Below are 16348 nucleotides of genomic sequence, written 5' to 3' on the forward strand. Positions count from 1 at the left end.
TATATGGCTGATTGCAGGGCTATATACAGTACTTTTGGGACAGGGGATCTACCTATATCACCATTATATATTGCTGGGGAGCAGTGCCATATACTTCTGGGGGTCTGGGAGCTGCGCAGATTGCCGGGTAGCAGTGCCATGCGCTTTTGGGAGTGGGGCCCCCTATCCATATTGCTGGTGGCAGGGCTCTCTCTATGCACAGCTGGAGGGTGGGCGCTGGAAGCAGCACTGTCCGCTCCTAGGCGTCTCCTTTCCTCTTCATCCACTAACCGGGTCCCTTCAGCCAACTAAATTCATCACGGGGTTGACGACCTTCCCCGGACGATCCCTGCCTTCCGGAGCCAGTATCCCTCCCCGCCGCCCCCCCTCCATAACCTCCTTGTGTGCGCGCGCTCGCCACATCTGGCTGCGTCTCGCTGCACATCTGGGCGGGTAACGGGGCTGTCTCCAGCGCGCAGCCCAGGCTCCCCGGCTGCGTGGCTGAGCGCGGAGGAGGAATGAGTTCGGGGCAGGAGGTTGCTGATCCACCCTCCCCCCCCCGCACGCCCCCAAAGAGCCTTGACTCCACAGCCGCCCCTGCCCCTTGAACGGCTCATTAGCCAATTAGAATCGCTAATCACCTCCAGCCGCCCCCAGGGCCCCGCCCCGCCGGAGCAGCCTGCATTCCCGTTGGCTGCCTTCCTATCAACAAATGGGGCTAATTATCATAGGGAACCCGGCTCTTATAGGCCACCGGGGCTGCCTATCACGGGCGGCCGCTTCCCACCCCTCCTCGCCGGGCTGAGGGGCTGCCCGCTGGAGGCCGGCGCTCGGGCAGTCCGGGGGAGGCTCTGTCAGGGGCCGGTCGCAGGCAGGCTCCCGGGGAGCAGCCGCGGGGCGCTGGGGCAGAGGCGGCGATGCTGGGCGCGCGGCGCGGAGCCTGCTGAGTGACTTGCCCTGGGGCACTGGCCGTGCGCCCCGGGGAGCGCGGCATGGCACCCCGAGCCTCCCCGCGCTAGCCTCTCTCCGGGAGCGCTGCCCAGCGCGGCTCCTGAGCGGCTGGGCGGAGGGGCACCCCCGCGCGGCGCTGGGGCTCGACTGGCGGGGCCCGGGAGCAACCCCCGCGGCGGTGCCCGTGCGCTGAGCCATGCTGCCCGGCGCGCAGGCGGGCATATGGGACAGCGCCTGATCCGCTGCCTCGATGCGCCCAGCGCCCTGCAGCCGCCGCCGCCGCCGCTCCTCCCGGTGAGACGGAAACTCCTGCTGCTCTGCATCATGCTCTTCCTCTGGCTCTACATGTTCTACTCCTGCGCCGGCTCCTGCGCCTCCGTGCCCGGCCTCGCGGGGAGGCCCGCTGCCGGGGCCGGGGAGGCTGCCGCCACCGCTGGAGCGCGCGGAGAGGGTCTCCAGGTGCTTTCCAAGCTGCTGCGCCGGGCGCCTTCCGGGGGAGCCCAGGGGCTGGCGGGTCCCGCCGCGGCTTCCCCCTCGGAGCTGCGGGAGGAGCAGAGCGCGGCCCCCGACCCCACCAGCCCCATCTCCAGCTTCTTCAACGGCTCCGGCACCAAGAAGCTGCCGCAGGCCATCATCATCGGGGTGAAGAAGGGCGGCACGCGGGCGCTGCTGGAGTTCCTGAGGGTGCACCCCGACATCCGGGCCGTGGGGGCCGAGCCCCACTTCTTCGACCGCAACTACGAGCGGGGCTTCGCCTGGTACAGGTACCCCCCTGCCCCCTCCCCTCCATGTGCCTCCTGATGCGTGTGCGTGATTGAAACTTAACCCCTGCGGGGTCACTTGGACCAAACCCATAAATCAACTTCCTCACCCTCCAGGCCATTTCTGCTTCATTTCCCCCTCCAGGGGAGGGGGGGGGGTTCCACTTACACCTTTTATACAGATCCATAATTTATAGCCTCAGATCAGCAGCAGGAATCGCTCCCTCCCTCCTCCCCCACTCTGAACATACAAGAGATGCTGCTCCCGGAGCTTTCCCTAACTTCGCTTTTTGCAGCAGGAAAAGGTCTAAATGAGGTGCAGCTCCGGATTGGCTTTTGCCCTGGCCCACCTAGACCCACCCAGTGTGTATTTTTCCCTTTCTAATTTCTGCAGCAGGACAAGATTTCCTGTAAACTGCCCTCTGTGGAAATAGATGGGGAGCTCTACTTTATATATGTAAAAAAATCGATATGTCCGCTGGGGATTCCCATTACCGCAGAGACTCCAGGGGGAAAAATGTAGAAAGTTTATTTTTCTTCTCTAGTTGGCTCCGCAGTGGTTGTACTGCTCCGCTATCGGAGGGGGCGGAGGGTGGGATTGTTTGTCTCTCAGCGCGATATAGAAATTGCAAAAAATAGTGGCTTCTCCCTCCAATTAAATTTGAATCCTGGAGAACCATTCAGCTACTTTCTACTATCCCCTCATAAGGCGGCGAGCTACACGAGGGGAATGCCCCAAAGGGGAAGCCCTTTGGTTAGATTCGTTCCTTGTTTCTGACAAATCGGCGAAGAAATCCGGGGGGCACCTGGTTTATGGAAGGATCGGGCGCCTAGATTCTGCTGCTATGTCCGGCAATAGCCATCTGGGCCACTGAGCCAGGATCGGCCCATAATTTGTAAGATTACCCCGAATGGTTAGGACTGGTGTTCTCGGTCAGGCTGTTAGCTGACAAAAAGTCAGCCGCTGTGTCCCGGTTCTGTTTGCTGAATGCAGCTCAGCTAGTGATTAAAAAGCCCAGATAAGGCCGCTGGGAAAGTCCCCACAATTTAGAAGATGGAAACAGTTCTTTACTCTCGTGACCGATGGGGCAATGCAGGTGCCCCTTCCCATCGTGTACCATTTCACCAGGAGCTGCTTTTTCAGGTTCGGCATTTGCCAGTATCCGTATAAACGTGCCCTTGACTTTAATTCCTCGCATGTATTTTTGGCGCCCGTCGTTTGCTTTGGCCAGACGGGGTTTGATCGCTGCGAGGGAGGCAGCTTTAGCATGGAGCAGGGATGTAGTGATCTCTGTTGGGAAGAAAGGGACACTGCAGCATCTCTTCCAGCGCATCAGACCCTTCTCGGCTCCTTCTTTGCAAAAGGGAATCGATCCAGAACTCCGGTACCGTTCCGCAGGAACGCGAACCGAACGGAACCAATTTTCTTTGAGCGTTCGCTAGACCCGTTGTTTGGGTTTTATCGATAAAACAAAATAAAACGCCCCCCCCCCCTTTTTTTTGCCTTAAAATAAATTTTGATCATGAAAAGTTTAGAGGGGAAAATACTTCACATGCACGGGATCCTTTCTGTCCTTTTAAATGCCAGAAAAGTGTTAACTGTCAAATGTCTCTGGATTGAGACAGCTCAATCTCAGCTGCTCCAGTGTTATGAGTTTTTTGTGTTATAGTGAGCCGGTGTTTAGAGGCTCTGGGGTGCAAACTCCAGTTTGCAGTAAATTATTAGTTTAAACTAGATTTGCCCCGCAGTGTTGGATAATCTGAGCCGGATTCGTTTGAGGGATTTGGAAAGAAAGAATCCCATCGATAGAGTTCCTGAAACATTGCTACCACTTCGTGTCTCTTTTTTTGCACCGCGTTCCCTTTAACTTCTGTGGTCCAACATGTCTGGGCTCGGCCGAGCTGAACAGCAATGGAAGAGTAACAGTCTCGTATTAACGCTTTGTTCTTCTTTCTCCCTGCTTGCCTTGTGGTGCCCAAACACAGGTTTGCTTTGGCTGTCTGTCTTACCAGCGTGATGTCTCTTGCTTGTTTGAATTTTGTTTAAAACTGTGTTGGCAGCAGGGTTGTAAAAAGTTCTGTCTTCAGAACAAATACGGGCTGCAAAAAATAAAATCCCCAAAAGAACAAAATTGTGTGTGTGTGTAAGGGAGGGACTGCGGAGAGAAAATGCAGCTCTGGGGAGACTGAAGTGATTTGATTGTCCTTTTTTTTCCCCTTCCCTAATTATTTCTTTATTCTGAAGAGTTACAAAAGTCTAGAAGTTTGCTGGATGATGAAAGGCAGCTAGTGCACCATGTCCCAGGCTGCGAGCTGCCTTGCTTTACCCTGCGGCTGTATTACAGGGGTGTTGGGGCAGGGGGACAGAACAGCAAAACCCTGTAAACTCAAGGCGCTGGTGAGGACTGAGCGGCAGGTGACGGATCTGTACAGAAAATCCAGGGGAGAAAAGTTAGCCCAACTTCAGGGGGAAGGGGCAGGCTGTTCACCTGCAGCCTTCATCTGCCTGGGTCCCTTTTCGCTAAGCTGTGAGCACAGTTCCTGCAAGCCCAGTTTGTGGTGCTTTTTGACAAATGGAAAGTGAATAACTTCCACTAAATCCTAGTATCGGCGGTAGCCGTGTTAGTCTGTATCCACAAAAACAACAAGGAGTTCGGTGGCACCTTAAAGACTAACAGATTGCTTTGAGCATAAGCTCTCCTGGGTAAAAAACCCACTTCTTCTGATGCATCTGAAGTGGGGTTTTCACCCAGGAGAGCTTATGCTCAAATAAATCTGGTCAGCCTTTAAGGTAACACTAAATCCTAGGAGACAACGGCATCTGACGAATTGAGAACTAGACCCGACTTCAAGTTGATGGGAGGGGATCAATAAATAGCTATAGATTAAAATGCATATAATAAAGCATGAGTGTGCAAGTCTAATTAGTAGATCTATATCGTGTGTCTATAGACAGTCACACAATCATGTCATTAAATATATACACCTATGATTTTTATATATAAAGTAGCCTGGGTGCATTTTAAACAAAATCAGTTGTCTAATTCTACAATAGTCAGATTTGATTGTCTTGCAGTAAATAATGTAAAGCATGAACGTCACACTTATTGTATACTTGACTGCTTTGTAGCTGTAGGTTGACTTTCTTTTTTTTTCCTTCAAGAAAGATGATTATTTTAAATCTGGTTAGTTTTTGAAAACATATTCAGGCATATAATGTTCTAACTCCAGAACAGACTCTATTAAATAAAGGAATGTTTCCATTTGAATTGGAGTAATTAATTTAATCCCCAAAGAAAGGTGAAGGTATAATCTGTGTCAGCTGGAAAACATTTGGTGGGAAAGGGGAAAAAAATGAACTGTAAACCAAGTGAAAAATCCAGTAGCACCCACAGTGTTCGTTAGGGATGTTAGTTACAAAACCCTGTTAGTACTGTATATTTAATTCTTTGCTGATTTTTAAAGTGAATGGGTACTTGTTGATTTCAGAGGTGGTGGAGTCCAGCAAAAGAAAATACTTTATTTTGTTGCAATAAAACAGAAATCAAACTAGCTATTACTCTTCGGTTCAATCTTTCCCTCTTTCGTTCAGGGACATGGTACAGAAGTCAGATCTATTTTAACTCAGTCCTGAAACTCATAAGCAGATGCTGAAGTTAATGGGAGTTCTGTGTTAAGACTATATGGGATCTGGCCCATTCAAAGTCTGTTAGTCACTTCAGGTATGTGTTTAGGACTCTTTCTTGGGGGGGGGGGGTAAAGGTGGAATCCCTTTTTTTTTTTTTTTTTCTTCAAGATCTTCCAACAACAAAATTCAAAGCACCAATGTGTCAAGTTTTTTTGTTTTTTTTATTCAGCAGTTCAGAAACAGGCTCATTAGCAGAGCCTCAGAGGAGACTGGTAATCTTAGCACTATTCTTGCTTTCAAGGAAGATTCATTAAGGGAGTCAAAACAGGTTTGGGGTTTTTTGTTTTTTGTTTTTTTAATATTCTCCCCAAACTAAACACAAAATTAATGAACAAAACTGTCAGGGTGACAAGAAACATTAACTTCTACACTAATCTCTGCTGAAAGAGCAGCATTAGGATCCTACTGCAACCAGGGCAAGATGATTGCCTGGAAAAATGTAAACACCTATCTATAAAAATGGTGGGTTCTCTCCCACCCCTGTGCTCTGTCCTGCACCTTCATTTCTCTGCTTCTCCTGCAATCTGCTCTGGGTGTAAGGTCTGATCAGTGATCTAAACCTATCAACCGAATTCATCCAAAACTTTACTCAAACTTGGGAGTTAACATTTATTTTAATTTGATTTAAATTTCAGTGTCAGTATTTGAACTGTAAACTCTAAACTAGGGTCTATTTCCCCCCTCCAGCCCCCCATAGGATTAAAAAATAGATGAAAAGATTGTTTGTCTTTCTATAACTCTTCATTATTAATGCACTCCTGAATCCCCATCTTGCTTGAAAGCAGTGGTAATTTAAATTATTGCAGGGATTATAAAAAATAATGTAACAACCTACCCCATAAATAAGGATGACTTGTATTTATACATCACACAAACAGTGGTGGTGCTCTGCTCATAACATTATTAAAATGGGAGGGAATGGAAGAGGCATTTGTTACCCTAGATCAAGGTTTAGACTATATATACCATATGGCCCATGTTGTCTGTTTGGGATAGTCAAAAAGAACTTATTGCCTGACTTGTATAAGGTAGACTTGAGGGGCTGTAATGCTGCAGAGTGTCTCTTCGGCACAAACTGCACTGCTCACAACCGGTTAAGTAGGTAATGATTTTATAGGTTGATAATCCCAAGAGCTACAGTGGCAAAGCAGAGGAGGACATTTGCATTAAGCATCAGAATTTAATAGTAGTTCCACTTGGCATAACAAGGCACCATTAACCTAAACAAAAGACATTTGTGGGTGATGAAGCTCATTAAAGATGTTGATTGGGTGATGGTTTTTTTTTTCTTCCCATCCCTCCCCCCTTCTGTTTGCTGTGATTCAGGACGGCTGTGAGAAAAGAAATGAAACAGTCATCTGCCCCCATAATCAAGTTTGCTTTAGACTAGGACTGGAGTGCTTCAGATTTTACTTAGTTTATTCACTCTCATACTGTCCCGGATCACTTCCTCAGAGTTTACATGCTTTTGAAGATGAGGTGGAAATACTAATTAAAAGCTCTGGTTTTTAATGATTCTTTCTTTCCCCGTCCACCTCCCCCCCCCCCCCCAAATCAGTATACAACATGTTTGCAACTTAATAGTTATTTAAACTCCGATGCCAAAAAGTGTTTGAACACTAGATATTTTGTCTAATAGCAAATTTAATAAGGGAAAATATTTATTTAGTTATCTATCGTGCAAATAATTTTAGCTTGTTTTCCTCTACTGAGGTTAACAAGCTAAAATTCTATCCACAGGCCAATTATAAACTGAGGTTTTAATAGTAAACTTAAAACTGAACTATTTTATACAAAACCATAAATACTGTTCAGTTTGTGAACACTACTTTTTTTTCCCTCCACTTAACTTTCAAGATTTTGTGTGTTGCTTAGACGTATTTAGGATTAAATTCTCCTCTGCTAGTGAAACAAGACCACATAGCATGAAAATGTTAGCAGAACCAGATCTTTCTTTTGACCATACGAAAAATATAGTGGTATCACTCCAGGCTGTGCTGTGTACCCTGTGACTGGAACTTCTTTGTTGTTATGTGGTGGTGGTGGTTAGATCTGTATGAATTAGGAGAGAATTAATTTTGTAACTTTTTGCATTAGTAGTTCATACTAGGATAGTGTATCTCTCTCTCACACACAGGATCAGTTTCACCACTGATAAATTGCTCAGATTGGTCATTTTGGGAAGCAGAATGAAGATAATTAATTCATTAAACTGGAGTTGCACTAATGGGGCTAAAACTGGTTAGATACCAGGTTCAGTGTTATGTGGGTGGCGTTTCAGAGCAATAGTAAATTTATGAACTCCTTATCTTCAATGGCAGTGGGGTTGGAATTGCATGGTTGGGGGTAGGAGCTATTCAATTCTAAAATCTACAGTTCTAGGGCCTGATCCCGAAAAAACACAAATAGTTTACCCACATGCAGTCAATGGGACTACTCATAGGGTTTAAAGGATTGGGGGCTTGGAGAGCAGTAATCTAGGCTTTATAAAAACCATAGTTCTGCAAGCACCTGCTTAACTTTGCACATGTGAGTAGTCTCTTTTGGAGCCAATGGAACTACTGTTGCATAGCATTAAGCATGTGCATAAGCAGCCTGTAGGAGCATGGTGAAGATTGGTATGAATATTTCAAATTGTCAAATCAAGATTAACAAAATACTGACATTTAAAGAAACACAAACTTTTTTTTCAGTGTAAAGGAATACTAAAAATAGAACTCTAAATGGAATTAAATTTGAAACCCTGTGAGTTTAGGTAGCAGCTGTGAAGATTTCAAGCTCTCCAAATTTTAATTTTAATGCATTTTGAGGGAGACGCGACTCCCGCCCTCCAACTTCTGTTAGCAAAACATAAAATAAGGTCACAGTGTGTGCTGCATTGGTTACTGAGAGGAGTAAATACAATCTAGCTAAACGGAAGTCTCTTTGAAATCGCTTACTACCAATTCTGGGACTTCAACAGTGTACTGCCAACCCTACAGCAGTTAAGGTAAAATAAAAAAGCTAACCGCATTTATAATGCGGTATTCTGAAATGAGAACCTGCATGTTACAAGGGAGAAGAGCTGTCAAGATTTATTAGCAAAAATGGTGTTGAAGGTGTTGAACTCTGTTTTTAATTAGGCATCTAAATTAGACCATAAAATGGTTGATTAATCTTTTACAAGTGAAGGGGGGAAAATAACTAAAAGTAATTTAATCATAAATGTTATCCCAGATGCAATGAGTTGGGAGACTGTCAATATTTAAAAGAAATATTTTTGCTTTACGTTTGGAAATGCCAGTATTCAATTTATTCATGTTCATTCTGAAGCGATTCATTGGAATAGAAATTCTTGTAATAGTTTGGGTTGGAGCTCTAGCCTGTTACCTTGTAAACACTTATGTACTTTTGTAACTTTGCTTCTGCAAGTGGACCCATTGATTTCAACAGCATGTGATGAAGCGTAAAACTTTGTCACCAAAATGGCTTGAGATTGGGAATTTAACAGTCACTTTTTTTAAAAGGGATTTAAGCTTCTAAATCACTAGGCACATTTGCAAATTATACCTGAAAGTTATTCATGTGCCTAAGCGTTTGCAGGATTGGGGCCTAAGTTTAGCACTTAAAAACGAATATTGCAATTGGAAAATGAACATTTCAATTGCCAAACAGCTTCACAGTTTATAAATGTCACAAACTAAAAATCTGACAGCACATCACTCTTTTTCATTAAAATAACTTTTTGCAAATTTCTAACTCTCTGATCCAAATAAGCTAAAGGAGTTTGACCATATGAATTAGAAATAAGATTCTGTCTCCAAACTCCCAGTGACTTAACAGAGCCTCAGCATGTTTCAAGGTCCTGCATATTTCCATAATCTCCTCATGTTTTAAATTTAAATTGATGTCAGACAGGATAAAGAGCTGTAGCTGAATAATAAAATTTCTTATTTTGTCATTCACATAACCAGAAAATATAAACTGCTATGAATTACTCGCTGTTCAGTTATATGCATACTGCCCCTGATTCTGACTTTACGAACATTTCAAAACTATTCACAAGTATTCCCACTGAAGTCAATGGGGCCTCTTGCATTCGTAAAGTTACTCATATGCATAAGTGTTTGCAGGATTGAGTCTTCGTTGCACAAATCAGACTGTCCAGTTTTAAAACTTTAGATCTTTTTTTGGTATATTTCACCCTAGCAATATGTTAATGGGGATATTTAACCCCGAGGTGGTGGTAGATCTTTGAGGGGTTGGTACTTAGTTTTAGTTGAGAGACAACTTTAAAAAAATATATATATATATTTTTTTTTTAAAAAGTTGACTCCTGCAAGGCACAACTTCCAATAGAACTTGCTTATCTAGATAAGTTTCCTTTCTGGAATTGTATTTGTGACTAATAGTGTTCAATATATCATTTTTGTCTGAACTGTTACTTTATAAAGTATAAAGGATGTTGGCTTGTGAAGGAGAAGCAAAATGGTGGTTTTTATTTTTCTTCTGCTTAATTGTTTACAAGGTAAAGGGGTTGTTGAAGTGAAACAAAACATGATTTTCTTCTGCTGCAAAAATAAAGCAAAATCAGATAATGTTGTTCGGGGAAATATAGTCCCTGAAGCAGCAAAGTGATAAGAGGGGAAAAATTGAATGGATTTTCAATAGCGAGATAGCTGGAGATCCAACGGAAACAAATTCTGTAAGCATGTTGCATTTTTTCTGGTAATTAATGCAGCATGTTAGCTGCTTCAAATGAGAGTATTTACCATGACAGAAAAGAAATAAGATCCAGCCATTACTGCAAACTAATTATAAGTAGTGTGTGGAATTTTTGATATTTAAGCTTCCTCTTTGCAATTGTCTCAGAAAATTGAAGTGTGCAGCATTAACAACCTTGTGCATTTGTGGTGGGGAGAGGCAAGGGAATAGCCTCTTGTGGACTGGTATATAATGCAATTGCTGTCTTACAGGACTGCCAGAAAAATCACTCCTTCTTGCAAGCCTAGAATATCAGTTCTATGATATTTTGAAACTATTTTCTCTGTATTTTTATTTGGGGCAGCAATAATGATACTCTTAAATAGTACTAAGAACTTAAGTCTGTCTCACAATAAGTATAACTGACCCTATATTGCTTGCTGGATTATTATATATATATATATTTTTAACAACTTTTCCATCTGCTGTAGGGCTGGTTTGCTGCAGTGCCAAGCACTTCCTGCAATGTGCTGAATATCCCCAGTTCCCCACTGAATGTTTATTTAGACTACCAGATTGTAGGCTTTGTCTGTGTGTGGAAAGTGCCCTCGTGCTGTAATCTAAATAATAGCACCATAATGTACAGTGCTCTGAACAAAACACTGATGGAATCCTTGCCTTGGAAAGCCAAATTTTAGGGTTTGATCCTCCTGCAAGTGCAGAGTCCCTAATCTATGATTTTAGTGAGAGTTGTGGCTGCAGATTCAGGCTTGTGAGCATGTCTGGTTACATGTGGTTTATCTATTTCAAGCATGGTAATAACTGCATTTATGAAAATCTTCTTAGATTACTTGGCACTTAAGGAATCTCCAGGATCCAGGCCCCATTGTGTTAGGTGCTGCTTCATGGTGACTCTGCAGAGACTTGGTGAGCCGTGAACTTCCTTACCATAGGAACGTCACAATTGCCATAATGAGCAAATTGTCCCATAGTGCCCCCTGGTATCTAGTCAGAGCTCTAGAAAGTGGGTAGGGGGATAATTAGTCTCAGAGTCAAGTGGTTTATTAATGATATGGGGTAAAACCCTGGCCCCAATGAAGTTAACAGTGAACTTTCATTGACTTCACTGAGGCTGGGATTTCACCCATGATCGCTGCAGCACTATAAATACCTGCTTTACAGTGGTGACAAGTGTGTGGTTCCAACACCTCTTGCAGCAGATCTGTGCAAACTATTGATAAAGCAACAAGGATACAATGCAGCCAGGTGCTGAGTGCCCTCCACTACCACTGACGGCATCTTCCAAGGGCACTCAAACCTTGAAAGATCTTGCTTTTAAGGATGCAAAGCGGTCTCTTACAATAAACTTCAGAGTGACCTGGACTGGACCAGGATTCCTTTGATTAAAAAAAACTTCATGCATATGAATCGCCCCCAAATCATTTGTCGACGGGGATTTTTTCCCACCCACTCATTAATATTTGCAGGCAAGAGTCCAATAGGATTTTAAATGGGGCTATCACTACTTCTGTGTCTTTTTTTTAAAAAAAAACAAAAACAAAAAAATGCTCTCCAAGGCACTTATTGCCTCCAATCAGATCCTGACAGACCCAAATGACATTGTCTTAGTGACTGTGTGGAGTTATGAAGAAAATGGCCCCAGAAAGGAGGGGTGGACTGCTATGATCAGTCAGCAAGGCCCTTGTGTTTCATGGGATCATTCCTTTAGATCTGAGGAGGGTTGAGTTGTTCAAACAGATGGCAAAGATTATTCGTGTTGCTGGGCTTTCAGTGCGCTACTCTGTTTCAAGCACATTGCCTGATATGACGCATGTGATGAGTTCTTCCCAGCACGACGCTGAGAGGAGCTACATTGTCTGCTGTGATCAGGTTTCATAGCCTCACCTGTTGAGTTGTTGAACTTTTTCAAAGTTGACCATGCATTTGGGGGGGTGGGTATGAGGCTTATTTGGGTGGTGGATCTGCCTGGCTAATCTGATTAGTGCGATACTCTGTGGCATGTCATGGAACATTATGCTAGCAATTGGCATCAAAATAATTGGAAGAGAATCCCTGGTGCTTAGTATCTTTTATTAAAGTGGACAAGGTGAACTCTTTAACTTATGCAGCTGAATATCTTCAGCTGCTTTCTGGGAGGTAGAAGGCTTTGATTGTCATTTGAAAAATGTAGGTGCCAAACTTTTTTATTTCTGGATGTGTTCTACTGCCAAACTGGTTTGTTCTTTCCCGCCCTGCAAAGGGTTGAGTACCATCATCGACAAAAAAACAAAATTGAGGATGTTGAGTACTTAGGAAGAGGCAGGCTTCAATTGTTTAATTGATTTAGGATGGAATAACTGCACAGACCTTGGGCTCCTTGTAGTAAGAACAAAGTATAGTCCTCTTTCAATGTGAACACTCCTCTCTTGTGTTGGTGTGAATACCAGTAATCAGTGGGTTGGGGGATAATTAATAGACCAGGTCTGCGTTGGACAGTGGACATATGGGCTCCAAGGACAACAAATACCAGGTCACGTTATTTCAGCAGTTTAATGAGAAGGTCAGGAAGCGATCAGCTGCTACCTGTTTTCACCATGTGATGTTTGAGGAGTGACTGGAGTGATGCCTGTGTGATTGTATATTAAACTTTCAGGCACAATAATGTTACATTCAAAATAGTCCCAGAGATCTAAAGTGCAGAGAAGTTTACTTATCTGCTCTCATTCGTGCTCCCAACAATTTTTCACATCTCTTTACTTGTAATGATTTAATTTAAACTTGCAACCTCACTAAGAAACCAAATTGGGCTGTAATGTTACACGTAACACTTCACATTTTTTTTTAAAAAGCTTGCAAAGAATATCAAGACACTAGTGATAGCAAAATCTGCTTTTTTTTGCCTCTCCTGCCCTCCCCCCCCAGCCGGGTGTTCCAATCTAAATGGGATTTTTTTTTTTTAACTTCACCTCCTAAGGTTCTGATCATGCAATTTGATTCACATGACTAGCAGCACTCCAATAGACTGCAATATTGGTCACTTGATAAACTAAATATTAAACACGAGGCAGAAGATTTGACTGGGGCACACTGCATAGGAGTAATGACTATCTTATGAAAATTCCTTTTATATCCATAGTACATGCATGACTTGATGCAGATCAGCTGTACAGAGCATGGTTGTTAGCCACAGCATAAATGGGGAGGGAAGAAATCTTTTATGCTGGGCAAAACATGTTTGTTTAAGCAGGTTCCCATCTCAATTTTTGTTGTAAATGACCATATTTTATTGACTGTCAGGCACCCATTACTGTGACATGGAACATTAAAAACAAGCAACATATTAAAGTTGATCAAACAGTGCCCTCGTCGATCCTTGTGCTACCACTAGAAGAATTTCCCCAGGCAAATGCCTGCCCCAAAATGATGTATTTTGCCACCTGCTCTGAAGTCAGTAAACTTGGGTTCTGATCGACCAGTGGAGGCAACAATGTCTAAACCAGAATCCTGCCCCCAAGAACACCCTGTCCCCAGGCCTCAAGGGTGGCTGTCTAGGGACAGGTTTCAGAGTAACAGCCGTGTTAGTCTGTATTCGCAAAAAGAAAGAGTACTTGTGGCACCTTAGAGACTAACCAGTTTATTTGAGCATGAGCTTTCGTGAGCTATGAAGTGAGCTGTAGCTCACGAAAGCTCATGCTCAAATAAATTGGTTAGTCTCTAAGGTGCCACAAGTCCTCCTTTTCTTTTTGTCTAGGGACAGTAAGGAAAAGCTGTAAGAGAAAACAAAATTCCTACAACCTTTGGTGCACAATGGTATCCTGGATTATCCATAAATCACCCTGAACTCTAGTCCAGTTCGAATAACTCATGTTGGGTACTGCACTTGGCCCAGATTCCTCAGCCACTTGCTGGTTTTACAAATTATTTCTTTTTAAATGTGCTCTTCACTCCTCTGCAACTGGTGGAAAAGACCGATGCTAAGAAGGGAAATGGACTAGAGTGAAACCGATCCTACCTAGTGCTGTCAAATGCTCAACGTAAACGCCAGTGGGGGGAGGAGAGGGGGGGGAGTGTAATTATTTCTTGAGTCTCTCAGGCCCAAGAATTTTGGGCCCTGATCCCTGCAAGCATATATGCACATGCTTGACTTTACACACAAGTAGCCCTGTTGGAGTCTGTGGGAGTAGTTACAAGGGTAACATTAAGCACAAGTATACATATTTGCAGGATTGGGGGCTTAAATGTTTCTTGTAGTAATAACAGCAAAAGAAACTTCAGGCAAAAATGTGTGGTCTTTTGATGCTGTCCCTTTAACACCCTGTGTATCTCAAGGCATGGAATTCAGGGTCTAATCTTGTGCCCATTCAAGCTTATTGAATGGGATCAGACTCTCTTTAATTAAAATAAACTTATTTCCAGCTGCCTTCAATTCTATTAAGAAAAAAAATCTGAAACTATTCTAATTTACTACTTAATGAACATTTTGACTGTAACAAAATGGTTATATACATTGTCTTGCTGTAAGTTAACTTCATCAAACCATGAGCCCAAAATAATCCCCCAAACCCGTCCAGTTAAAGGTCCATTTTTTTTCTTTGTAGGAAAAATGGTGGTAGGGGAAGAGACCCTCTATCAAGGGCCAGCTCTTCACTTAGTGTTAACTGGCAGGTTGAAGTCAGTGGAGCTGTGCCAGTTTACATCAGCTGAGGATCAAGGTCCAGACTGTACTAAATTTCCCCCTTCTTCACCCCCCTAAATTTAATCTTCCATCCAAACTGACCAGTGGCTAACTTAGTATTGTGCTTAACTAAGTATAATGGGGCTCTTGCAAAGCAAGGGTCACCCTTGCCCAAGTAGTCCTCACAATGAAATCAGTGGGACTGTTTGTATAAGTAAGTCTTATGCTATTAAGGATGAGTCATAAAAGATCAGGGCTCTAATCTGGCTGGTCTACTAATGCAACACTTCAGCATCACTGCGTTGGATTTCAAAAAGTATGTAAATGATTTTTAGGCGCACTATTCCCTTTGGAAAATTCCATTTTATTTGTTTAAATTGGCATGTTCTACCTTCTCTAGTGCGGATTCCTAGCTGGTCAGTACTCAATTTGCTTGTTCTATCAGTTAGGTGAGAATGGCATGTTTGTGAAGGTAGGGGAGAGGATGACTAAATTCTGATCATCCTTGCTGCTGGGCCTGATCCTGCACTGCTGCATGACTGGCCCTGTGACAAGCAGAGCCAAGTATCACTGGAATCAGCACTTGAAATCCTTTTACTTACAAAAAATACTTTTAACATGTAACTCTAATGAGGGGATACGCTTTTTAAAAGACAACACTGGAGCTGTAGACCTCAGGATCTGATGTATGGTAATAGCAAAATACTTGGTTAAAGTCCTCAGTCACAGTGGGAGTTTTGATAGAGTAAGCAATGCAGGATTGGGTCCTTCACATCTATTTCTGTGGGCATGAATATATACATATACTTTGCAATAAAGATATGCAACCCTTGCCTTTTGTAATGTTTTTACACTCATTATGCAATAACCAACAAAAAAAACCCCCAACCCCTCAATGCCAGTTGCATTATGTAAAAAAATAACGTCCGCTATTTTGCAAAGCTGCAGTCTGTCTCCAGGGAGGTGAATAATGGTTTTAATCGTATTGTATATGTATAGCGCTTCAGTGGAACCAGTAATTTGCACTGGTGACCAGGAGATCAATTGTAGATTACTGGATTATGCAAATTAGTGACTAGGTTAACAAAGCTTTCAAAAAAGATTGTATGAATCTTTGGGAATCACTTATTTTTACAAGCGTCATTCCATTTTTAAACAGAGTATTTCATAGCCTTCTAAAATACCTTGTAACTTTGTGCCAATTCTGCTCTCCGTAACAGTGGCATAAACCTGGAGTAACATCAGTAATTCTGTAATTACTAAAATTACAGTGTTTTTAGTGCAGGGTAGGCCAATGGCTAACAAAAAATGAAGTGTTTATTAATAGACTTCCATGCCACACTTGGCTATTAAATATTTGTTTAGAAATGTGCAAAGGCCAAATAGAGGGGTTTTTATTTTACTATCTAATGAATTTTCAAATCAATAATTTAAGAATTGTGAGGTACTCCTGTAAGTAGACCAAGTATCCTAGCCTTTAAACATCAACATAATTTGTCTTTGTAAAAATGTATTTTATGTTTTATACCCAGGAAACTAGTTGCCAAATAAACTGTAATTCTAAAACGATGCTGGTGATGTTGTACAAACAATGGGCCTACTCCTGTTCTT

General features: G+C 43.1%; 1 protein-coding gene across 1 annotated transcript in view; it reads left to right on the forward strand.

Annotated features, from left to right (window-relative positions):
* Positions 1-790: 790 nt before the first annotated feature.
* The window catches only part of HS3ST3B1 (heparan sulfate-glucosamine 3-sulfotransferase 3B1), a 47220-nt gene continuing 31662 nt past the window's right edge, over positions 791-16348 (forward strand). The window contains exon 1 of the mRNA XM_073310559.1: positions 791-1694. Coding sequence (XP_073166660.1) covers positions 1153-1694 — 542 coding nt within the window. The 5' untranslated portion in view covers positions 791-1152. The remainder of the gene's footprint in view (positions 1695-16348) is intronic.

The sequence above is a fragment of the Lepidochelys kempii genome, chromosome 14 (assembly GCF_965140265.1).
Source record: "Lepidochelys kempii isolate rLepKem1 chromosome 14, rLepKem1.hap2, whole genome shotgun sequence".
Lineage (NCBI taxonomy): Eukaryota > Metazoa > Chordata > Testudines > Cheloniidae > Lepidochelys > Lepidochelys kempii.